The following is a 21,968-nucleotide window of genomic DNA, read 5'->3' as shown; positions in this document are numbered from 1 at the left end:
CACACACACACACACGCTCTCTCACACACACACACACACACACACACACCCATTCTCTCACACACGCTCTCTCACACACACACACTCTCTCTCTCTCTCACACACACACACACACACAGTCACACACACAGTCACACTCTCACACACACACACACACACACACTTCAGTCTCTGATCCGCGGCACGGTCCCGTGATTGAGGAGGAGAGTGTATGATGAGATCTGTACACTGCAGTCACCCTGTGAGTTTTGGGTGGTGGCGACTGATAAAGGATTTCCTGACGCTCTCCTCCCCCCCCGCTCTCCACTCTCCTAGGAGCTCTTAGTACCCGACCGCGGTGCTTCTGTATGCAAATCTTAATTCGTTTCTTCAGATTCCATTTGAATTTAATATAAAAGAAATGGATTTTTATGGAAATATTGATGAAAGTGCGCACACCACCAGGTGTTTTTAGATGCTTTGGTATCTGCCTGCCTGTAAATGTGGCCCTGATACCAGCAGGGGGCAGTAGATCGCTGTTGATGTGCTTAGTTGGGATGAAGCTCGTGTTGAGAACCCTCACTTGAATAAGCTTAAGCTTGAGTGTCATCTTAGAGATATCGAACAGGCACTTTTTAAGAAGAGTTTTAATTAAACCTCCTCAAAATAAAAGGTGCAGTTGCATTACTGGATTTGTATCGATTCCTCTGTCAGAGTTTGGTGTTTGTCTTTTAAGCCTGTGGTTGGTGGTGGATGGAGAACCCCCCCCCCTTCACCAAATCTCTGGTCAGTGTTCCACAGATGATACACGACCAGTCGCAAAACCAGGCCCGTAGAATGCGACCACAGATTGTCTGATCTGGTGGCAGCCACAACAAAGATGGCCGCCACACCTGCACAGTTGGCGCCTGCGTTTGACCCTCCTCCCAGGCTACCTCAGTTTGACAGTAACTGCCGGAACACTGGGCAGCATTTGGCAACCGGGCATTTGGAACATTGCCTTGCGTTGGCTGTGGACTCCCATGAGCCACCTGTGGGGTGGCATGGTGTAAGTGCCAATGGGGGATGTAGTCTGTTGTTGACGCTTGTGTGGACTACTACTCCCATCACCACCAACGTGAAACATTCCACAGTAGTGCGAGTTCTGTAAGGCGAACGCAGCGACAGGTGTGGGACGTTGGTTCGTTGAGTAGCAGAATGGTTGCCAGGTTGAGACCAACGAATGCACTCATGTCTCTCTTTCTCCACCCCCCCCCTCTTCTGTGTGCCCCCCACCCCCCGCTCCTGTACTGTAACCATCTGGAAGTCGGATCTGAGGCGAAACCCTCACAGCTCCCTGAAAGGATCGTACACAGGTAAGGTATTAAATCAACCAACTTAATCAATTAATGAATCTAACTATATTTTATATTTGTCTAGCGCCGTTTAGACAAACTGTCACACGCTGTTTCACAGTCAGCCTGGTAACTGCAGCCTGTTTCAGGCTCTGTCTTTAAGAAGGACACGACTTGACCAGGGCGTAGATCAGAACGACGGAGGGGACAGGTGTTGTGTGAGAGGCTAACCCACTTTTTTTTTCTTTTTCTTTTCCCTCTCACTGCACTCTTTTTAAAACCGCTGTTCAAAACGGACAATGCTGCCTTAGAATTGATTTTTCGAAAAAAAGTGTTTTCTGGGGAAAGGATGGGGCATGTGGGATGGGGGGGGCGGTCGGTGGTGGGGGCGGGGGGGAATTAAAAAAATAAAAAACCAAAAAAAGGAATCGTTTGACCCAGACTTCTGCGATGCGTTTGTGTTCCTCCAGCGTTGTTGCCGGCGCATCAGTGGGGCCTCTCCGAAAATTGCTGTCTCGGCATCACATGCAATTAGCCTAATCAGGGGAAATCTGCTCTGTGGCGGCCCCCGGCCCTCCGGCCCAGACGAGACGGAGTGCTGCTGCTCGCTGGCTAATGCGATCTAACGGAACCAAGCCAGGTTTAATTGGGCCTCATTTTTTTTTTTTTGTCGCCATCTGTGGTTTTGGAAATCGCCGGTAACGTTTTTTCGGGGGGGGGGGGGGGGGGGGGCCTGTTACTCGGCCGGCTCGTCGGCAGGTTTGGCCGCACGTCAAATAGGGGCGCGCTTGCACCTGATGCCACTTCCCAAAAAAATAAAAAAAATAAATAAAAAATACGTAGCCAGGCTAATCTGGCTGCTAATTTTAAACCGGGAAATGGCTTAGCTCATTAGGTTAGCTGGGAGATGGGGGCTATTAGTCATTAAAAAAAAAAAATTGCCCACTCCAAAACGTGGAATGCTCGGTCTCTTCACGACTCGTCGGCTTGCTGCCTAACCAGGACAACTCGTGGCGTTGGCACGGTGACGGTTTGATTCGGGGCCCGTGGTGGGCTGGTGCAGAAGTGGACTCTTATCTTTTATATTTGGACATTTAGCCTGGCCGCTTTCACCCAGACCGGCAATGAGTTACGTCTGCGTCAGGCAGGTTAGCAGACCATCAGTGTTACAGGTAGGAGGAAAAGTTGCAGCGCATGTCTACAGCATTAATAACCTCTAGGCTGAGACGTTTAGTGCTTGCTGAACTGTTTCAGCACACGCAGAACTAATAACACAACCGATGATTGGCGCAAAAACAAAAACCCTGACCAATCGCTGGTCACGTTATTGGTTTTAGCTAGTGCTAAAGGTCAAAGTAAATCTTAGGGGCCGGAGAGGAGTGGCTGAATGGCTCTACTGGGGCTTGCACCTGAAGAGCAGTAAGGCCCTTCATCTCGACTGCCAGGCCACCTGACCGTGCGCTTTCCTGCCTTTCCACCTCAGCGCTTCACCTGTAGTGAGCTGCCTGGCCCCCAGGGACCATGGAGAATTCTAGAATTATATAAATGAATGAGCACGTGCTCTGTGTGTGTGTGTGTGTGTGTCCATGCGTGCGTGTGGCCTTCCTTCCTTTTTGCAACTTTTAGTCTGTTTTGAAAAGCTAGTTTTACCGTGTATTTGTCTTGTGTGGCCCCAGATGAACAAGCCTGTCAGAACCATGATTCAGATTCTGAGTCTTCAGTCTGAGAGTCAGAGGCTGTGTTTTTACTCTGAGAATCAGAGGCTGTGTTTTTACTCATTCTCTCTCTTTTGTCTTTTTGTCTATTTAGGGCTCCCTTGTCCCGGTGTCTTGTCGTCCTGTGGAACAGCTGGGTCACCAGCAGCCGCCACCCCCCCCCCTCCTTCCTCCATTGTCCGCTGCACAATGCGGCAGTCGGCAGCTGTTAAAAGAAGATTGGATTTTTCATATTTGGCGGGGGCATTATGCCCGTTTTTCAGACAAATGTCGGTGTGTATCAGGTTGTCAGGGTAACGGCGGTTTCTTTCTACTACTGGTAAAAAAAAAAAAAAAAAATTGATTTTCAATATGGGGGGCCTGCCCCCGCAGCCCTGGCACGGTGGCGCCGACCCGGGCACGCCGTGTTCCGGACGTGTGCTCCACGCGTTCGGCGCGTGACAGGGCCCGAAAACGGCGCCGGGTCTTTCTCCCGCTCGCCCGCCCCCCCGCTCGCCCGCTGCTCCACAATGAGGCTCCAGGTGAATCTCTCACTCGGGGGTGAAGTGCCCATTGTCCCACAGCCTGCTTTTTAAAAATTGTATTTTTATTTAATTTTTTTTTTTTTTTGAAAAGGCCTGGGGGGCGGGGGGGGGTGGGGGTGGGTGGGGTGCTTTGAACGCCCCCGCGCAGACGCTTTTGGGACGCGGCGGGCTCGGTGGGACGGGGTTGGCGCCTGAGTCCCGTGGGGCTGGTGGAAGAGTGACGGGAGCTCTGGAGAGGGAGCCTCACCCCCCCCCCCTCCTCCCCTCCCCGGGGGGGCGCGTGGGCGGGTGCAGGAGGCCGAGTATCAGTCCCAGCCAGGAGGCGCCGCGGCACCGCGGGACGCCGGGACATCTGTAAGTCCAGGCATCCATCCAGCCACGTGTCCAACGGACAGACCGGCCACGTGCCCCCCCCACAGCACCCCAGGAGCTCCGAGCGGAGGTGAGCGTGTGTGTGTATGTGAGACTGTGAGTGTGAGCGTGTGACTGTGTGTGTGTGTGAGAGAGAGACTGTGTTTGTGTGTGTGTGTGTGTGTGAGGGAGAATGTGTGTGTGTGTGTGTGTGTGAGAGAGAATGTGTGTGTGTCTGTCTGTTTGCGAGTGTGTATTGGAGAGTGTGTACGTACCAAACTGTGTGTGTGTGTGGGGGGGGGGGGGGGGGGGGGAGGAAAAAAAAAAAAAACTTTTTTTGCCGAATTTCAGGGTGAGAAGGAAAGTGTACCGACATCGCCATGGAAACCATCTGGAAACCAAGAACAACGGGTGAAAGGAAAAGAAGGGTGTTAAAAAAAGACAAGTGTTTTTGTCTTTTCTTTTCCCCCCTTCCCTCCTTTTCTCAAGTTCCCACTCGGTTTTTACTGTGATCACTGGGAAGAATGGATGCCCTCTCGACTCCTCTCCCTCTCTCTCTCCCTCTCTCTCTCTCTCTGCATCTCTCTCTCTCTCTCTCTCTCTGCCTCTCTCTCTCTCTCTCTCTCTGTCTGCCTCTCTCTCACTTACTTCTTCTCTGTCTCTCTGTTTGACCTTTGCCCTCAGGTGGAGACTGGAGACTGGAGGGAGAGAGGGAGGTAGGGAGGAAGGAAGTAAAGAAAGGCAGAGAGAAAGAACGAGGATGTGTCAAATGGTGTCGGAGTGATTGTGTCTTTTTTGTAGGCCAACCTGGACGTTTCTTCCGCCATGGGTTCCCTCAGCAGAATCCCGTAGGGATTTCGTTTGCCGAGTTGCCAAGCTCTCATTGGCTGGAAAAGAAGAGACTGTCCAGAGCCATTTGGTGGCCTCTTTTGAGAGACCGGCTAGAATGGAAGCCCTTTCTGAAGCCCTGTGTGTGCAAACCCAGCGACCTTCTGGACAAAAGATGGTTGTGGTCTGATGATACTAAAGTTGAGCTCCTTGGCTCAGAAGCAAAGAGATATGTTTGTGCGCAAACAAAATGGCACCCTTGCTGTCGAGTGTGGTGGTGGCGGCGTCGTGCTATGGGACTGCTTTTTTTCGGCAGGAGGGGACTGGGGATGACTGTTGCCGTGAGGAACAAGATGGACAGAGCCAAAATACTGGCCAGTCCGTGAGGAGAACCTGTTTCGCCCCACAAGGTACAGGTGTTTAGCGAGGGCAGGATTCATGTTCAGACAGGACAGTGACCAAAAAAGCAAATGGGGGTGGGTGGGTGGGGGGAAACTGCAAAGAATGACTTACAAACAAGACGTGGGTTAGCAGTCTGCAATGGCCCAGCCAAAGCCCAGACTTAAAAACCCCACTTAAAATCTGTGGCGCATACCCGAACATCCCTGTCCACCAGGAAGGCTTCCCGCGAGGCCTAGTGGAGCTGAAACTAGTTTTGCAAGGAGGTACGGGCAAAAAATTCCCCAAAACCAAAGCTTGAGAACCTCATACAGGCAAAACCAAGAAAGGCTCAGGGGAGGGATCGCTGCCAAGTGTCTGTCTGCTAAGTTTTGAGTCTGTGGGGGCGTGCAAACAGTTTTGTAAACAAGAAGTCTAAGCCTTGCATTTAAACAAAATAAAAAATATTGAATCCTTTTTTTTTTTTTTTTTTTGGAGAAAATACTGAATTTATTTTGTTACTCCAATTTGTATCAAATGTGCCCTGCAGGGGTGCACTACCCTGGTTTTTGGGGTCCGCTGGTTTCTGTTTTCAGTCTAAAATCGGCAACTGATTCTGTCCCAAGAAGAAATCAGGTGAGGTGAAATTAACGGTTAACACACACCTACTTTAACTGGTCGTTTAAATCAATTAAGTGCTGGTGAACGATGGAAGGCGGCGGACGCTGCGGGCTTTTCTAGGACCTGATTTGCAGATTCTGTGTTATTTGATTTTATTGCCTGGGAAATAACAGGAACGTGTTAATACAGGAAAATTCCACACGACCCCCCCCCCCCCCCCCTGCGCGCTAGCAGCTTGTCGGATAATCCGGCGCTCCGATGGAAATGTTGCTTACAATTAATCAAGATTGGCAGCGTGGCAAAGTGCCAGCTTTTACGCGAGCGCCGTGGGCTGTATTGTACGTTCGTATTTTTGCTCTTCGTGCGCGCTAAGGTTACTGGACCTTCTCCGCTGTATGTAATTGATTTTTTGAGATTCATCAAACAAGGATTAATTCATTTTTCTTATTCCGGAGTCCAGGTGTGCGTCATTTCCCAACCGCTCCTCGTGTAGGCTACTATAACGAGCCTCTACTGTGGCAGCCTACGGTCTGTTGCCTGTTCGTTGCTTTTCACGTAGGTGAATTCTAAAATGTTGCTGTTCGTGAGTTGAACGCATTTGTTTATTCTTTAATTACTTATTTGTATTTGCCCACTGGTTATCTTATGGCAGTTTTCATGTTGGACAAAAACCAATTTTCTACAAGTTCTTCTACGAGTTATTTTTCAAGACGGTCCATTTAATTAATTCATTTTCGCCTATTTACATTTTTGGCAAAAATGCATCTGCGGCCTTTCTTACTGTAGCTTTTACTGGTTTATCCGACCTACCGTGGATCCACACCCGCTGTGGTCCAAGGGAGGTCGGTTACGTGGGAGTTAGCTGCAGTAGCTGTGCGTTTTAATATCTGTCTGCCGAAGCAATGATTTACTGTGCAGTCACAACCTCCCGCCGTGCTGAAATCTCTCTGCCTCTATCCTGGGTTTTAAAACGGTAATGTGTTTCTCCCTCGTAGCTTCTCCCGGCGAAGTTTTTTTTGCGATAACTTATTTTTTTTCGCATTCCGAGAGCGAAGCCCAGAGGCAAGGAGAGGCGGGAAGAACATTACCGCGCGCTCCTTACCGCCTTTACCCCCTACTGTCGCGAGAGACAATTCGATCCGCGCAAACCTTTGCCCTGAAAATGGCTTTTTCGAAGTACTTAAGACCTCCACCCCCCCCCCCCCCCCCCAAAAAAAAACAACCCTGTGCTGTGGAGATTCCGGCACTTTCTTTGACGCTTTTTTTTAACGCTCCAGTGCCACTGAGCTCCGCATGTTGTTGTTTTACCCCTCAGAACTGATAAGAGTTTCCTTTATCATGGTTCCTGTGGCTTTTGAAAATGCTGAGAAGTCCTGGAAAATATGGTCATCCCGCAGCATACCCAAACATCACACTGTTTTTGAAAAGTCAGGAGAATTGGCCGAATTGGGGGATAAGGAAGATGCAAAAAAAAAAAAAAAATTCCCACGAACAGCATGGGCCTCCATCTTTCTTGCCCACTCAGTGTCTCCATGTCATTGAACTGCCATGTCTTGCAATATCACCTTGCTTCAAAATGTAGCTCTGACCTAAAAGATCAGCTGTAATGTGATCAAGGTAGTCTTGACTAATGTGGCAAAAAAATATATAATTCCTCCTTGAACATCATTCATTTATCATGGAATTGTATGAATATATGTACGAATCTGATTTGATTGGTGAATCCTGTGGTTATGGAATTATGTAGGCCTGTTCACATTATTTGTGGGGTGGGGGGGTTAGAGATTTTTGGTTAGCTTTACAGTTGTACAACCTCTGGCTTCATGCAGTTTTAAGCACTGTACTTGAAGGCAGTGCCACACAGTGGATTTGAACCTGCAGTTTCTGGGTGATGGCGAGTCTGTCTGAGCTGACCGTGGTGCCACAGCATGGATAATCAGTTTCTCATTACTACTGTATGTGCTGGTGGTGTTTAAATAAAAATAGGATTACAGGTTCTCATGTGAACACATGGTGTTTTCAGGTGTGTTGCCCCTAACAACAGGGTAGGTGCTGAGAGAGAGAGAGAGAGAGAGAGAGAGAGAGAGAGAGAGACGGATACAGAGAGACAGACACTTGTTTGACACGGTGTGTGTGTGTAATGTGAACTGTGCGCTTGCCTTTTGACTTGTGAGGAGGCTAATGGGAAATGATGATGATGATGATGATGATGGGGGGGGGGGGGGTACCTCCAGGTACCAAACACCCCAGTCACGGCTCTAGAATTTCTGCTGCTCTGGGCAAGATTGCGGACCTATATATATATATATATATATATATATATATAAACCGTAAACAGGCCTGTGCCTTATGAGTGTTGTACTGTAAATGTAGTGCTGTGCAATAAAAAGCCCCGGGAAAATTAGGCGTCCACTGTCACACGATTTTAACACCGAGTTAAAGCCCCCCGGGGTGTGAAACATCCGCCAGCCAGCCCAAAATCGGTTTGTTCACGCGGCTTTTCTGGCACTACCGCGCCCGAAGCGGCGACGAGCGCTCCGCGGCGGCATTATCCTACACTGGGGCCAAAACAAAAAAACAAAAAAAAAAACAAAAACGCACGCGCCTGAATAATTCAATTCATAATTTTTCGGGGAAGTGATTTTCAGGCAGTGGTTCAAAGTGGTGAATTTAATGGTTGAAAGAAAACATTTCCAGCCGTTAAAAGCCTATATCCTCATCGCGAACATTTGCCTCAGGACGTCGGGACCGAAGCTGAAGTGTTTTAATCCTTTATATGTAGCCTACTATTGTATATGTCGAAGTAACAGTAAATAAAACGGAACAATGGTTAAAAAAGTGTATATATATATATATATATATGTATATATATATATGTATATATATATATATATGTATATGTGTATATATATATATATATATATATATATATATATATATAGGAGATTTCCCTTTTTGCAAAGGGACTCTCCACTACTCCAGATAACCTCTAGCTTTTTATTTTTACTTTGGTGAAATGCAGGTCAACCACAATGGAGTGTTTTTTAGTACCGTGAATCCAGACCTCTATTTATGTCCACAACTTCTCACACGTCAGATGAATTTCAAGCACACGCGTACACGCGCGTCTCCAAGGTAAACCAGCGTTGATTCGTTTAGACTGTTCCATCAGCCGTAAGTGTTTTTTTCCCCCCCAAGTTACCAAAGAGAACATTGTGTTTTATATGGACTTTCTTGTGATTCGAAGTGGCCTTTTACGTCTGCCTTCGATTGCGATGCTTGAAAGTATGACTCATGGTGAGTAAACCACAGAGGAATTGTTTTGTTTTCACTAAAACAACTGATGAGTATTTTATTTCCTGGCAATACAAATGACCCTTTGGGTCTTTTTATCCATCCACAGAAATGTGAAGGATCAAGCGGGCCGTTGTGGCAGTTCAGCGAGGAGGTTTCCAAGTTGCTGGCATTCAAATACGCCGCAGCCAATTCCCAACGGTTCAGTTTTTTTTCTTTTATCTGATTTGTGGGAAGTTCGTGAGGAACAAAAGCCGTTAACCTTGAGTAGCTCTGCAAGCAGTCGGTGTGACCGCTTCTTAATGCAGCCGAAAGCGCGCGCCGTGACTTCAATTTAGGGAGAGTGCCAGGCCGCGGTCTCTCTCCGGCACCTTGGGAAATTCGAATGGATCAGGCCGCCATAACCGCAGTAAATGTGAAGCTCCTCTCTTGACGGTTAGCTAATTGCATTTTAATGTGTTTGCGAGGCAGCAAACGAGAGCTCTGCCTTCTCTGTCGGATTAAATGTGATCAGGGAAACGGGCAAAAGAAAAATAATAATAATAAAAAACACTGCCAGTGGAAGAAAAAAGGTACATGTGGAGAAAAAGTAATAAACGCAATGAGCTGTGTGTCTCGGAGCGGCGCATCAATAATGAAAGAAATAATGGCGTTTATCTTCGCTGGCACAACTAAACAGGCCGCCATTTTGTAACGAAGAGTACCTTCCTACAATAAAGTATTTGTCCCATTTGGTGCCGTGTTTTCTAAGGTAACATGAATGTCTAATAAACAGGACAACGCGTATCGAAATATTGTTCATATTGGTTCAGCCCTTTGCAATATGGAGATCAATGTGACGTTGCCCAGGCCTGTTGCTTTTCCGTGTGAATAAGTCACTGAAAAGCATTTTATTGCGGCTTTGTGGATCAAAACGTCTTTCGTGAGGTTAACACTTGGTCAGCGATACGTTTTCAGTGTTCCAGACTGCGTTCCTGAGCGTATAGTCTGGTTTAGGTAGATGTTCTCATCTTGCGACGCACCGCCTGTTAAATGTTTACCTCGTTATAAAATTGGCTATTTCTGAAGCTGTGACACAGACGTAGCTAGGCTACAGTTTTTTTCTTCAGTGAGCACACTAATGGGCACTTACTGTTCTGCAAACAATCACGGCGGCTGTACGCTTGCAGTCAACTCAATAGTTTAAATATGACTTTACTGCGTTTTTAGCAACTTTACATTCCACATAGCCCAAATGTCCAGAATCGTTTCCGTTCATATAATGTTACCACCCCCTCTCACTTTCTTTCCCTCCGAGCATCGCATCTCTCGTAGACCTTTCTATATTTATATGCGAAATAAATCTGTTTAGTTACCATAGCTCTAAGTAAGTTTCCAAGGAAACCGATGGGATGTCAGAACAGACTCGAAGACCGAGACGAGGTAAATTCCGCTCACGTGCATTCTGATGTATCTCGAGCTTCGCGGAGTTCGTTTGCAACTTATCTTTAAAAACCAAGAATGCTATTTCCCATGTCCGTTCCACAGTTTTAGGATGTAAAAGGTTAGTGAATAAATAATAACAGATGAAGGCCCAACTGCAATTCTGATTTTCTCATTGTTTGCACCTCTCTGTGACAGTCCACTTGCGATTCTACTAGGATGTGTGTAGGCTCTTACTGGGATAAAAGGGTGCAGTTGTACATGGCCAGCATGAAATGGGAATCTATAATCTTATAACGAAGGATAACAAACTGTTGCCGTGCGTAGAGACAACACGCCACATAATCACTTTTTGATGTTCACAGCCGATGGCTACGTTCATATTGGCGGTTATGAAACAAGACCAGGTCAAAACCTAGTATAGGGCTGGACCTAACACACTTCTTCCGGCCGACCAATGGTGTAACTTCATCACTCACTCGGTCACTCAGTCACAGACATTCGCGTTTATAGGGCTGGCCCCATTGTTGCGGTCCAGCCAAAAAGTAGCGTAAGCCAAGGCAAGGACGGAACGAGGCTCTCCTATTGGCTATGTTAAGTACAACTGCGAGCGGGCTGTGTGTATAAAGTCTGCCGGCAGGTGCGCGCAACTCCTATTGTTGCGGTTCAGTCTCGAGTTATTATGAGGGGACGCGGCGCACGCGACGGGAAGGCAGGCTGAAGACACTTGTTATTGAATACTCTTCTATAACGGCGAGAAACCCCTCAGTCCCAAAGTAAGTAGCCTATGTCAAATTAAACGGGTCCCGTGCACGAACTGAAGGTACAGCAAGAGTGACAATGCTTCTGATAGGCTATATCCTATCGAGAAATATATTTATTTTTTGTTTTGGAAAAACCGAGTAGACCTGGAGCTGTGGAAATTTGTAGCCTAAATTAGGAGCGACGTAGACTAGCCTGTGCATTTATGCGATTTTCTCTTGCTAAAAAAATCACTTTCAATCGCGATATAGATAACTTTGTTTTACGTTCTCGTAAATACAGTCGCCTTCATCCGCAACTGTAGCCGGTTAAGAGGCTGGCTCGGATGAACAACGGGCGATCGTCAGCTGGTTCTGAAGCTATTTCAGCAAGGTCTTGGCGGTCTTCAGCCTTGTGTAGGGTAGGCTACCACTTAATTTATTTTTTATTTTATTTTTTCTTTCGGTTTCATCGTGATAAAAGTTGGCGGAGTTTCAACAAAATACTTTAGGCTTCCACTACCCTAACAACGATATTGCGAAACACGTTTAAAACAAAAAAATGTCCATATAATTAGTTTCTTGAGTTCGTAATGATCCATCCAACGGTAGCCTAATTTCCAATTTGTGGATTTCGTACCGGAGACCCTCTTATTTGATGTAAGGTACGTTCAATTTTGGCGAAAAAATAGCACTGCTAAAATATCACTTTTAAAAATTATCGATACAGTTTGTAAATATGTAAAATGCGCGCATACGAAATGGTAAGACTGTATTTTTTATTTGTGTTGAATACAGCGGTTTGTCCGCATAATTCCAAGGTCTTAACATATTCGAGTGATTTCACAAGGATAATATGTAGCCTATTGGACCGGCACGGTGATTTGTCATAATATTTACCGGGGGAACAAATAAAAGCTATGGAACTATTCGCGTAGGCTAAGCAAAAAAGATTAAATAGTTTTAATCATTCCTCTGAATATAAAATGGTCTGTTACACAGATCGGCTAATTTAAAATATGAAAACGGCAATTATCACAACAGCGCGCCAGTAATTTTAACTACTTGTGATTTGTCACTGCTAATATGAAGACAGAATCATAACTGCTAGTATAAATGCCCATCCGACCAGTAATTGGATAAAACTGAATATAGTTCTTAATAAAGCAAAAAGTTTACTATCGCGATTCTCATTGACACACTTTCTCGCATTTTTTCCTTTCACATCACATGATTTATTCCAAGGAAGTGATAGCCACTTCGTACGCTATTGTCCGTGCTCGCTTTTGCCCGGCGTCCTGCAATTAAGATTTTAATTTCACGAACTCCTGGTCACAAACCTTGTTCTTGAAACCTATCACCATTGGTTTTGTTAAGTGGCTTAACTTAATGAATACGCACCTCGCACACACTGAAATGTTTGTGTGGTAAAGGACTGCAGTCATAAATGGTCTTTCCTGTGGAACTGAAGTGTTTGTTGAGGATGCCGGTGATTACGCGTAATGTATGTGTTATGTATGTGTACACACATACACACACAGCCTACGCAAAGAATTATTTTTCCATGGAAAATGATCTTGTTTATTCTTCTGTTGCCCTCTTTTATGGTAACTGATGTCATATTTGTAATCAAATCATTGCTCTATTTTTTTTTTACACGTCAGCTTCATATTTTTTTTCTTCAAGCACAAACACTCTCAACACATGAATATGAGAGATGCACTTGGGTTCACTGGCAGGTTTACAACCCTACTTTAAGAAGGAAGAAGGAAAAAAAAAAAAAAAACATGCTCACTGTTGGAAATCAAAACTGCTGCCTTTGCATGACAAAAAGCCCAATTCCCTAGCGACCGAACTGTGCCGCTGTCAATTTCCTGTCATGTTGGTTTCGCTGGCACCTGCCCCCCCCCCCCAACACAGAGAGCACAGTTTTGCTGCAGGTACCAACCTCTTCCTCCTTGTCTTTGTCTGTGTAGGGAGAGTCACTCCTTCAGCCCCTCCTCCAATCTGCCCCCCCCCCACCCCCCCCACAGAACCCAGATCATGTGGCTGCTGGAGAAGATCCGGGGGTCGGTGGAGACCAGCGTGCTCCGACAGGCGGAGGGCGGGGAGAAGCAGGGCAAGGTCCCGGCCTACAGCAACGTCCTGACCCCCGACAAGATCCCCGACTTCTTCATCCCGCCGAAGCTGATGTGCTGCCCGGCCGAGGGGGAGGAGCCTGAGGCCGCGCCCAGGCCGGCGCTCCGCCCCTCCACCTCCGAGCAGGCCATCGCCGGCCGGAAGCCCTCGGGGAGCCCCCGCAGCCCCCGCCTGCTCAGCAAGCTGGCGGGCGACACCCGGAGCCTGCTCAAGGCCGCCAACCGCCACATCATCCAGATCGAGAGCGCGGACGAGGCGGGGGGGGGCGGCGGCGGCGGCTACGCCGGCGAGCTCGACACCAACACCAACGCCGACCCGCAGGCGCAGACGGCCATGTCGCTGCCGTACGTGCCCAAGGCCCAGACGTCCTACGGCTTCGCCACGCTGGCCGAGAGCCCGCACACGCGCCGCAAGGAGTCGCTGTTCCACAGCGAGCACACCAGCCCCATCACCTCGCCCAACGCGCAGCGCCGCAGGGGCCCGGGGGAGGGCAACCACCTCAACCCGGCGGACCTGAACGCGGCGCACGCCAACCCGTACCGCTACTTCAGCGGCGGCGAGAGCGACACCTGCTCGTCGGCGGAGTCGTCGCCGTTCGGCTCGCCGCTGCTCTCGCGCTCCGCCTCGCTGCTCAAGATGTTCACGCAGGAGACGCAGGCCAAGGTGTCGCGCGCCAAGCGCTCCTTCGCCCGCCACTCCTCGCTCTCCACCGACGAGTGCAGCTCGGCCGACACCAGCCCCAGCATCCCGCGCCGCGCCCGCCGCGCGCTCTTCGCCCGGGGCGTCGCCGGCGGGGGGGGGGCGGGCGGGGGCGGGGGCGGAGACGGGCAGGCGGGCTCGGACCGCGGCCGCCTCCAGCGGGAGCACACGGTCAACCTGCACAAGGGCGGGACGCTGCGCCTGTGCACGGAGTACGACGCGGACGCCACGCGCCTCCGCATCCGCGTGCTGGCTGCCGAGGACCTGTACGACCGCGCCTGCGACATCAAGGGCATCAACTGCTGCGTGTCGCTCTACCTCAACCCGGGCAAGCTGCAGAAGCAGCGCAGCACCATCATCAAGAACAGCCGCAACCCCGTCTTCAACGAGGACTTCTTCTTCGACGCCGTCCCCGCCGCGCAGGTCAAGAACCTGGCCGTCAAGATGAAGGTGGTGAACAAGGGCACCAGCCTGAAGAGGGACACCCTGCTGGGGGAGAGGGAGGTCCCCCTGAAGGACCTGCTCTCCGGGGTCTAGGCTCAGCTCTCCGGGGTCTAGGCCCAGCTCTGGGTTTCCCCCCCTGGGAGGAGGTCGAGAGTGCGGGGGGGCTCTTTGGAGGGGAACCAGTTGACAGCCAAACGTCCGACCGCCCGGCCCCTCTCAGAACCAAGCCAGCTGTCATGGTCCCGCCGTTGCCTGGAAGGCCTAGGGCAGGGCTGCTTCGCCTGGGGTCACCCACCACCCTCATTAAACCCTTAGAAGAGTAGGGTTTTTTTTTTTTTTGGAATGTTGTTTTATTTCCCAAGATTCTCAGTCGGTGTTCTGGAACTCCATTGCTCACAGCTGACAGTAGCGATTGTTGCATCAGCATTAGAATGTTCAGATGAGACGATTCTCAGTCACATATATATTTGTGATTTTACACCTTGAGGGATTAAGCAGGTCTGTCTGGAGACCAACTCTATGAGATGGAGGCCTGGTGGGGGGATGGGGTTTTAGGGGGGGGGGAGGGGGGGCCAGGGTGCTTTTGGATGGTTTGGATGTTTTGTGTATTTCGCCCAGGTACAGGCCGTTCAATCGAGCCGGGTGCCTGCAGTCGGCTTGCATTCCTTGGCTGCTTTGTACCGAGCAGCTTGCGCCTTGATGTCCTTTTTTTTCCACTCTGGTGAGCCAGGGGGCCTAGTGTAACAGTTTCTTTCTTTCTTTCTTTTCTTTTGAACATCAGTTGAGTCTGGTTTTTCAGTTGGCTGGCCAGACTTCATGCAGCGCTGTGTGGGGGTGTGGAGGGGGGGGGGGGGGGGAGGGGGGGATGGGGGGAGGGCGGGGGCGGCTTTCAAGAGACATAACGGCCCCCAAATCCAAATTGCTGCGCGCTGCCCCCTAGCTGCAGTCGTTGTAATTGCGAGAATGCCAAAGAATGCCAGAGCTCTACGCTTACTGTTGGCCTTGTCGTCTCCGTGACTCCGCCCAAGCGCCTCCCTCTTTGGTGTACCGTGGGCCTGAAAATACTGTGCAAACGCACTCTTTTGTATTTTGTATGTGTTCATATTGCTACCTTTGTCTCTTTTTTTTTTTTTTTTCCAAATTTAGTATCAACTTCCCTTCAGTTTTGGAAATGACACCCACAAGCCTTATAAAGTGAGGACTACAGTGATTTGCATGTTTAAAAAAAAAAAAGGTATTTATTTAAAGAAGTAAAAGTAAAAAGTGCATATTTAACATGTAGTTTTGGATGTAAACTGTCCGGTAAATGGCAGTAATGTACTGTAAATGACGTACTGTATCGGTCTTCTACTTGAGCGTCAGGTCCAGCATGCTTGTGTAGTCGTGCCGTTGAGTTTTGGCCGCATGGTTCCTCCGGAACATACTGCCCCTTGTTAAATATCTTTTTTGGGGTATTTTTTCCTGCGCTGTGTTTTTTGAAAACGTTGAAATGTTGACAAGGGGGTGTGGCGGGTTTTTTTTGCCGCGTAGTTTGCCTCTTCTGTCATGTCCGCCGTTGACTTCAACTCTGGAGAGAATATCGTTTTTTAAAAATTATTTATTTCCTGACAGGGAATGTCCGTATCATCTCTGTTCCGCCCTCTGGAACAAATCCCGAGTATCGTTTTTTTTCTTCTGAGCGACTTTTCTCGTCCTCCAAAGCATGCCTATCCTTGTAATCTTTCGGTGTTTAGACCGAAAACAGCACCAACGTTTTTGAGTGCTGCGTGCATCAAAAGGCCGAACGGCTAATGTTGTGGAAATGTCACCCTCAAGACAGGGGGGGGAAGTGAGCATTAAAGCTGCTTCACCTAGCAGGGGGTTGCGGGTTTGCTGATGATATTTTAAAAGATGTCCCTGTGGGGAAAAAAAAAAAAAAACAACCTCCTCCAACTTTATACAGATGCACTTTTTTAAAATGGATTACATGATGGATTCCTTTTCTTTCACAGCTGCTGTTGTGGTTCAACTTTGACTTTCGATAATAAAAAACAAAACGATCGCTGTCCCTGGAAGGAATGATGCGTGTAGAGAGATGGTCGTTTTCGGGGGAACGTGTTGCCTGGGATGTGCGTGCGACCGTTCCTCGTGGACTGACCACAGCAGGAGAACGCGGAGACCTTCCTGAAGATGACCAATCAGAAGCTCACCTGGAAAACACGCGACTGTTTTCTCTGGAACAAATCCATCCTGACATCCCCCCCCCCCCCCCCCCCCCCCGTTTCCTCAACACAAAAGAAGAAGAAAAAACAGAACAAAACAAACTCCCTGGAGGATCACATGTCTGATAATGGTCCAACCGAAAAAAAAGATCCCCTCGGCTCTAAATTACCCAGCTGGTTAATTGGCTTTGTACGTTTCAGACCCATTTATTTCCCAGAATGCACCACATTAACACAGTTCTGAAGTGTCATCAGCCGTTGTCATTTTGCAAAACGAGTCTACCCGGAGAGCGTAGCCTCAGAATCTGCAGCCTGTGGGTGTAGCGTTGTGAGCGGAGCGTTCTGCTCGGCTCTCCCACGTCCCGTTGAGTCGTCATTTCGACGCGTCGTCTTTGCTGCGGACTGATTACTCCGTGGTTTATGGAGAATTCTCTCCCCGCTGACGCACTGAATAAGTACATTCATCACGTGACGTGGCCTAATGTGGCTGTAAAGAACTGGTGCATTGTACGCTACGGAGTAGCTCCCCCCAAAAAAAACGGCTTGTTCTGTTTTTGTCGTATTTTAACCCCTTAAAAAAAAAAACAGTTAATGGTGGTAGCATGTCTCCAGACTTCCCTGACGGAAGACAACCGTTGCTGTCCAGACCTGATATTATTCGTCTTTCCTGTCTGATTATTTCCCATGGCAAAACTTGACACTCGGTTGGAACCACGGGGGGCACACATTTGGACCCTGCCGAATTGCCCTCTGCCAGGCTAGCATTTAGCATGTTACGCCGACTTTGACGATGCGTTGAATTGCGGTGTTGAGACGACCTGTTCCCGGTGTTCACTACACAGCGCCGCTGAATTTCAGGCCCCCGGATTTCTCATTCGCCTCATCAGAACTCAAGGGCCATCATCGTGGACAGAGAAGGCCATTATGATCCTTTTTTTGGGGGGGGGGGGAGGGAGGCTGTTCAATTATGCATGGGAGAGAAATGGCCTTGACTGGCAGGGATCTTTCAAATGAGAAATTGAGAAAGGCCTTCTTCTGTTGTGTTAATGGGTGGGGGGAGAGGAGGAGGAGGGGGGTGAGTTGGACTGATCCAGATTCCTGCTATTATAATGTCCACAGGTGTGAGATTAAAAGATTTCTCCTGAAATCCCTGGTTTCTGATGTGCTGATTTAAAAACGTCCCTTCGGTGTGTTTCGACAAGATAATGACAGTGTCAGTGATTTATTTTTTAAAAGAAGTATTTTTATTTTCTATTTCTATATATATATATCAACCACAGCATGGCTGTATTTTTTATATATTGTGATGACAATTGTTGAAAGATGAAGTAAAAAAAAAAAAAAGAGGACTCATTTTATTCTTGTACTTGAAATTGTCACGTGACTATACTGTTTGTATCTTTGAAGCGACATGCCTCTATTAAAAAATGCAGATGCATCGTGGGTGTTTTGTGCGTGTCGTTACTTCTGCACGGGTCTGACGTCAGGGTGAACGATGACTCACCCGCGGGAAGGAACAATGGAGGTCTGTTCCGGGCCTTGACGTCCATTTTCATCGCCGAAATATCCGAAGGTTGAAGACCACAGCTGACGGCTCTCTCTCGGTTTTTTCATGCAAATGTAGGCTACGGTCAAATGCGGAAGGACTGGGACAGTGACTCAGCTTTTTTTGTTGTTTTGTCTCAGTACTGCCGATCGGTCAAAAGGGGGACGTAAATAGCCTCAAATTAAAGCCGACAGTCTGCATTTTTAAGCTCGTACTCATTGTTTTATTTATTTAAATCCAATGTGCTGGAGTGCAGTGCCACGAGAAAACTGTGTTGCTGTCAACACTAAATTTGCGTTTAACTGTGTTGTTGGTCACCCCTGGCCAAAAACACAGGGCCATAGTAAGTGCACTGCGGTGTCTTAAGTAGCCTCCCCCCATTTCAAGCACACCTGATACAACTGAACAAGCCCTTGATCCGGTGAATCAGGTGTCCCTGACGCAGAACACATCAAATACCTGGATCCAGCTCCAGGTTCCAAACGAGAGGGGTTCGAGAACCCCTGGATGAGGATGAGGGTGAGGACGAGGGAGCTTTAGATTTGGCATAGGTCAGGCTAGTACACCCATGACAAATATTCAGTTCTGCATTCGGCGAGTCAAGATGCTACAGGTGTGTTTTCATTCTGTCCTGGAAGAGGATGAACGCCATAGGGGACATGACCTTCTCTGAAAGAAGACTTGTAGAGTACGCGGCTCGCAGTGACTCTATGTCCTTTGTTTACAGTCCTTTCATTAAATGGGATTAGAGTGCGCAATAAAAAGTTAATATGGGAATAAAATAAATTTGCATATCCAGCGACCCCCAAGCCTATAGGGGAAAACCAGGCTCTGTAGAAAAAGGACCAGCGAAAGGACCCCCCCCCCCCCCCTCTTCTGCAACTAACAAATGCAAATATTCTTAGCGATAAATCTTTTGTCACTTTTGTGCGCCTTTCCCAGACCCGGCAGCGTAAAAAAGAGCGTGCTCAGTTCCCTTGAATTCACGCGAATCGGTTCATCTGTGGGCAAACACCGGTTCATTGGCAAACACACTCAAACGCTTCGCGTCGCTTAGAAGCCTCCATGGTTTCCCGTTAATTGAGAAATTGATTTTCGCGGAAAGCCCTGGCTGAGAGATCACCTGTCTGGAAACGCTCCCAGGTGGTCTCTGTCTGTCAGTCAGTAGCCAATACTGGGCCCCCAGAACAGCATACAAACAACATATTAACAAAAAAAATGATTTAAATATTCTTTTTGTCAATATTACTCCTTGGTTCATGCCTGTTTTTAATCTTGAGCGCTTTAAAATACGGCCTAACATTTCATATTAATTAGCCTGTCGGCATTAAAAAAAACAAAAACAATGGCTATTATAGGGTGACTTAATCCTTGAGGTGTTAGAATTATAATGAATATCTGAGGGTTCTTGGCAGAACCAGGGCTGTCAGGAAAGCCCTCAAACTGAGCGGGAGAACGCCAACCTGTCAGGATCAGCTGGTCCCCCTGGGGGCTCAGCGCTCAGTCCAGCCAAGTTTTCCCTTAATTGATTTCAATACCGGGTCAATCCGGACAGCTCTCTGCCTGGCTCGGCCCCTCCCCGTGCCCGGAACCGGTCTATTTCTGGCAGGGCCGCACGCTGCGCGCTCCTAGTCCTAACTTTCTCGAGAGACCTTCTCGCGCACAGAAATGGTTTTGGTTTTGCTGTTCAAGCTTCTGGTTCCTACCGGGTTGTCTCGGAGCGCTGCCGAGAGCTGGGAGCTGGTGAGGCTATGCAAGGGACAACACTAATAGCGATGGAAAAATGGCAAATTGTATAGATAAGAACATACGAATACGCAATGAAGGGAGCAGGTAATTCAGCCCGGCAACGTCGTCAAGCCTCGGTTCTAATGCCCCGAGGAGGGTGTCTGTCATTCCTGCGACGAATATAAAAATTCCGAACATCTGAATATAAAAAAGTGCTAAGCATTGTAAAGTGGTCTGCGTGCATCAGCTCATCTATAAAAAATAAAAATAAAAAATTTAAAAAGAGCGGTGCAATGATGTGATTGTGTTCTGCAGCATAAAAGTAGCTTTATAGAAAATACTCATCAGATGTCCATATTTGTATAATAACATTAAAAGAAAATGTGCCTTGAAGATGGTGGTTAAAGTCCACTGCTAGCAAAACAATGCGAACAGCACCTTCCGTTTACTCCTTCCAACCAGAACTACAAGCATCATCTCAGTTTCAAGATTCAAGGCTGTTAACGAGCTTGGAGTCGATTCAATTTCAGCTCCACCAGTTCAGGAAGAAAACTCAACTCAAGAACTGAAAACTGTCCAAGTCTTTTCAAAGAATAAATCAGAATTTCTGTCGCTTCCCTGGCTTAATTGATGAGTTTCGCCGCAGAAGTACAGTTTGAAAACACCTGAGCACGCTCTTTTTTATTTTATCATTATCATCATCATTAAAAAGGACACTACAAAATAGAGTACCGACGTCAAGCCCCCCCCCCCCCCCCCAAATGGTTTCGCCTAGACCCAGGTTAAAGACTACAATTAGCCAAGTAAGTATGAGTTCAGTCGCCCCACGCGTGAACACCTGTTTTAGAAGGTGAGCTAAGTTAACATCTGGCTCTACCTTTCTTTGACTTCATCAAAAAAAGTGTCACTAATTTAAACGAACGCGCTAACGGAATTATGTCCGTTTCATATTCGTTGTAAACAGTAGCATTGGATGCGGACCGACGAACTAAGGTAGGCCTACTTCCTGGCGTTGTATGGCGTCCTTGTCTAAGTGAAATGACGGGGTTTCTATATTGTGTGATCGAATTGACATTCCCTTATACGCAAGACGTATAACCTCTATCCTTCATAGGCCATTTAATAAAGGCAGGATGCTTCGTATGGCGTCTTCTGAAATTCTAGTAAGTGCCGTCGTTAGCTACGTTAGCTAGTTAACTCGCGAGCAATCAGCTTTAAAAGTCTTTGCCATGACTTTGTGGAGGGGCAGGTGCCTTAGTCATTTAGTTTTCAAGCAAAATATAAAAAAACGGTATTTTCTTCACGGCCTTTCTGGGAGTTAATGGGGTGTTTTTTTCCCCTCTAAACTCTGTTCTCCCTGTAATCCCACGGTTGCTAAACTAACATTTCCTACTTGGCCGTCCTCCTCACTGGCCCACTACCTACCAACTAATGATTGTTGAAGGCCTCGTTGCCACGGTTTCCAGAAATGTGAGCAATTATAGACATCCTTGCATAATCAAAACGTGAGTAATAAATCTGCCATGCTTTTGAGACTGAAACTCAATTTTGATTTTTGGCCTAGAAAACATTGTAATCAGGCCTGCCCCCCAGACCCCCACCCCCTTCCACCCCCCTTTAAAACAAAAACTAAACTTTTACACACGTCTGCAAACTTGGGAAGTACTTATTTAGTCAGAAAAAAGTATAAATTATTTAAAAAAAGGAAAAAAGACAAGAATGTTTTCTCTGTGCTGCTGTACGAGCCGTGATGCTCATTTTTATTGCTCTCTTGAGTTTCTGTGCAATTGTGTCCATTTTAAGAAAGTTTTGCTTTTTGGGATGTAATAAATTCAGTTAAGGTCCCCCTTAAGGTCCATTATGAACTGCAGGCAACTGCTTAAGTGCAGGAGAGAGTCCCATTATTGTGCTTTGTGCTTGTTATGCAAGGCCGGCCTTTTAAATATTTTAACAATCAAATGAACAATGGAGCAAACAACAACCACTGCATGAAGCTCTTTTTATTAGATTTTTTTTTTTTTTTTT

The 21,968-nt window shown here is 47.6% G+C and overlaps 2 protein-coding genes and 2 long non-coding RNA genes across 13 annotated transcripts in view; 3 read left to right on the top strand and 1 right to left on the bottom strand.

Moving 5' to 3' along the window:
• The window catches only part of LOC118229611, a 5,321-nt gene extending 1,704 nt beyond the window's left edge, over window positions 1–3,617 (top strand). The window contains exons 1-3 of one of the 2 annotated variants that reach the window (XR_004765697.1): window positions 181–1,146; window positions 1,286–1,334; window positions 3,123–3,617. This is a non-coding gene — a long non-coding RNA (uncharacterized LOC118229611). Of the gene's footprint in view, window positions 1–180; window positions 1,147–1,285; window positions 1,335–3,122 lie in introns of those variants that run through there. The other variant, XR_004765696.1, reaches the window with a different exon arrangement.
• LOC118229578 (transducin-like enhancer protein 1) overlaps window positions 1–21,968 on the bottom strand; it is a 539,102-nt gene that overhangs the window by 325,946 nt on the left and 191,188 nt on the right. The window lies entirely within an intron of this gene.
• On the top strand, window positions 3,664–5,589 carry LOC118229609. Its single transcript, XR_004765693.1, has 2 exons — window positions 3,664–3,994; window positions 4,705–5,589. It is a non-coding gene; the product is annotated as an uncharacterized LOC118229609 (long non-coding RNA).
• Window positions 8,689–15,302, top strand: LOC118229587 (C2 calcium-dependent domain-containing protein 4C-like). Of its 3 annotated transcripts, none has more exons than XM_035421671.1 (2): window positions 8,689–11,222; window positions 13,220–15,302. In XM_035421671.1, the coding sequence occupies exon 2, from the start codon at window positions 13,230–13,232 to the stop codon at window positions 14,559–14,561; it is 1,332 nt and encodes a 443-aa protein (XP_035277562.1). In that variant the 5' UTR covers window positions 8,689–11,222; window positions 13,220–13,229; the 3' UTR covers window positions 14,562–15,302. The 3 variants fall into 3 exon arrangements, with proteins under 3 accessions (XP_035277562.1, XP_035277560.1, XP_035277561.1); XM_035421669.1 differs by having other exon boundaries at window positions 13,163–15,302; XM_035421670.1 differs by lacking the exon at window positions 8,689–11,222 and adding an exon at window positions 11,239–11,608 and having other exon boundaries at window positions 13,163–15,302.

This window comes from Anguilla anguilla, chromosome 6 (assembly GCF_013347855.1).
Source record: "Anguilla anguilla isolate fAngAng1 chromosome 6, fAngAng1.pri, whole genome shotgun sequence".
Taxonomy (NCBI): Eukaryota; Metazoa; Chordata; class Actinopteri; order Anguilliformes; family Anguillidae; genus Anguilla; species Anguilla anguilla.
Note: the sequence above shows the minus strand (reverse complement) of the source record. Positions and strands in the feature narration are given on the sequence as shown.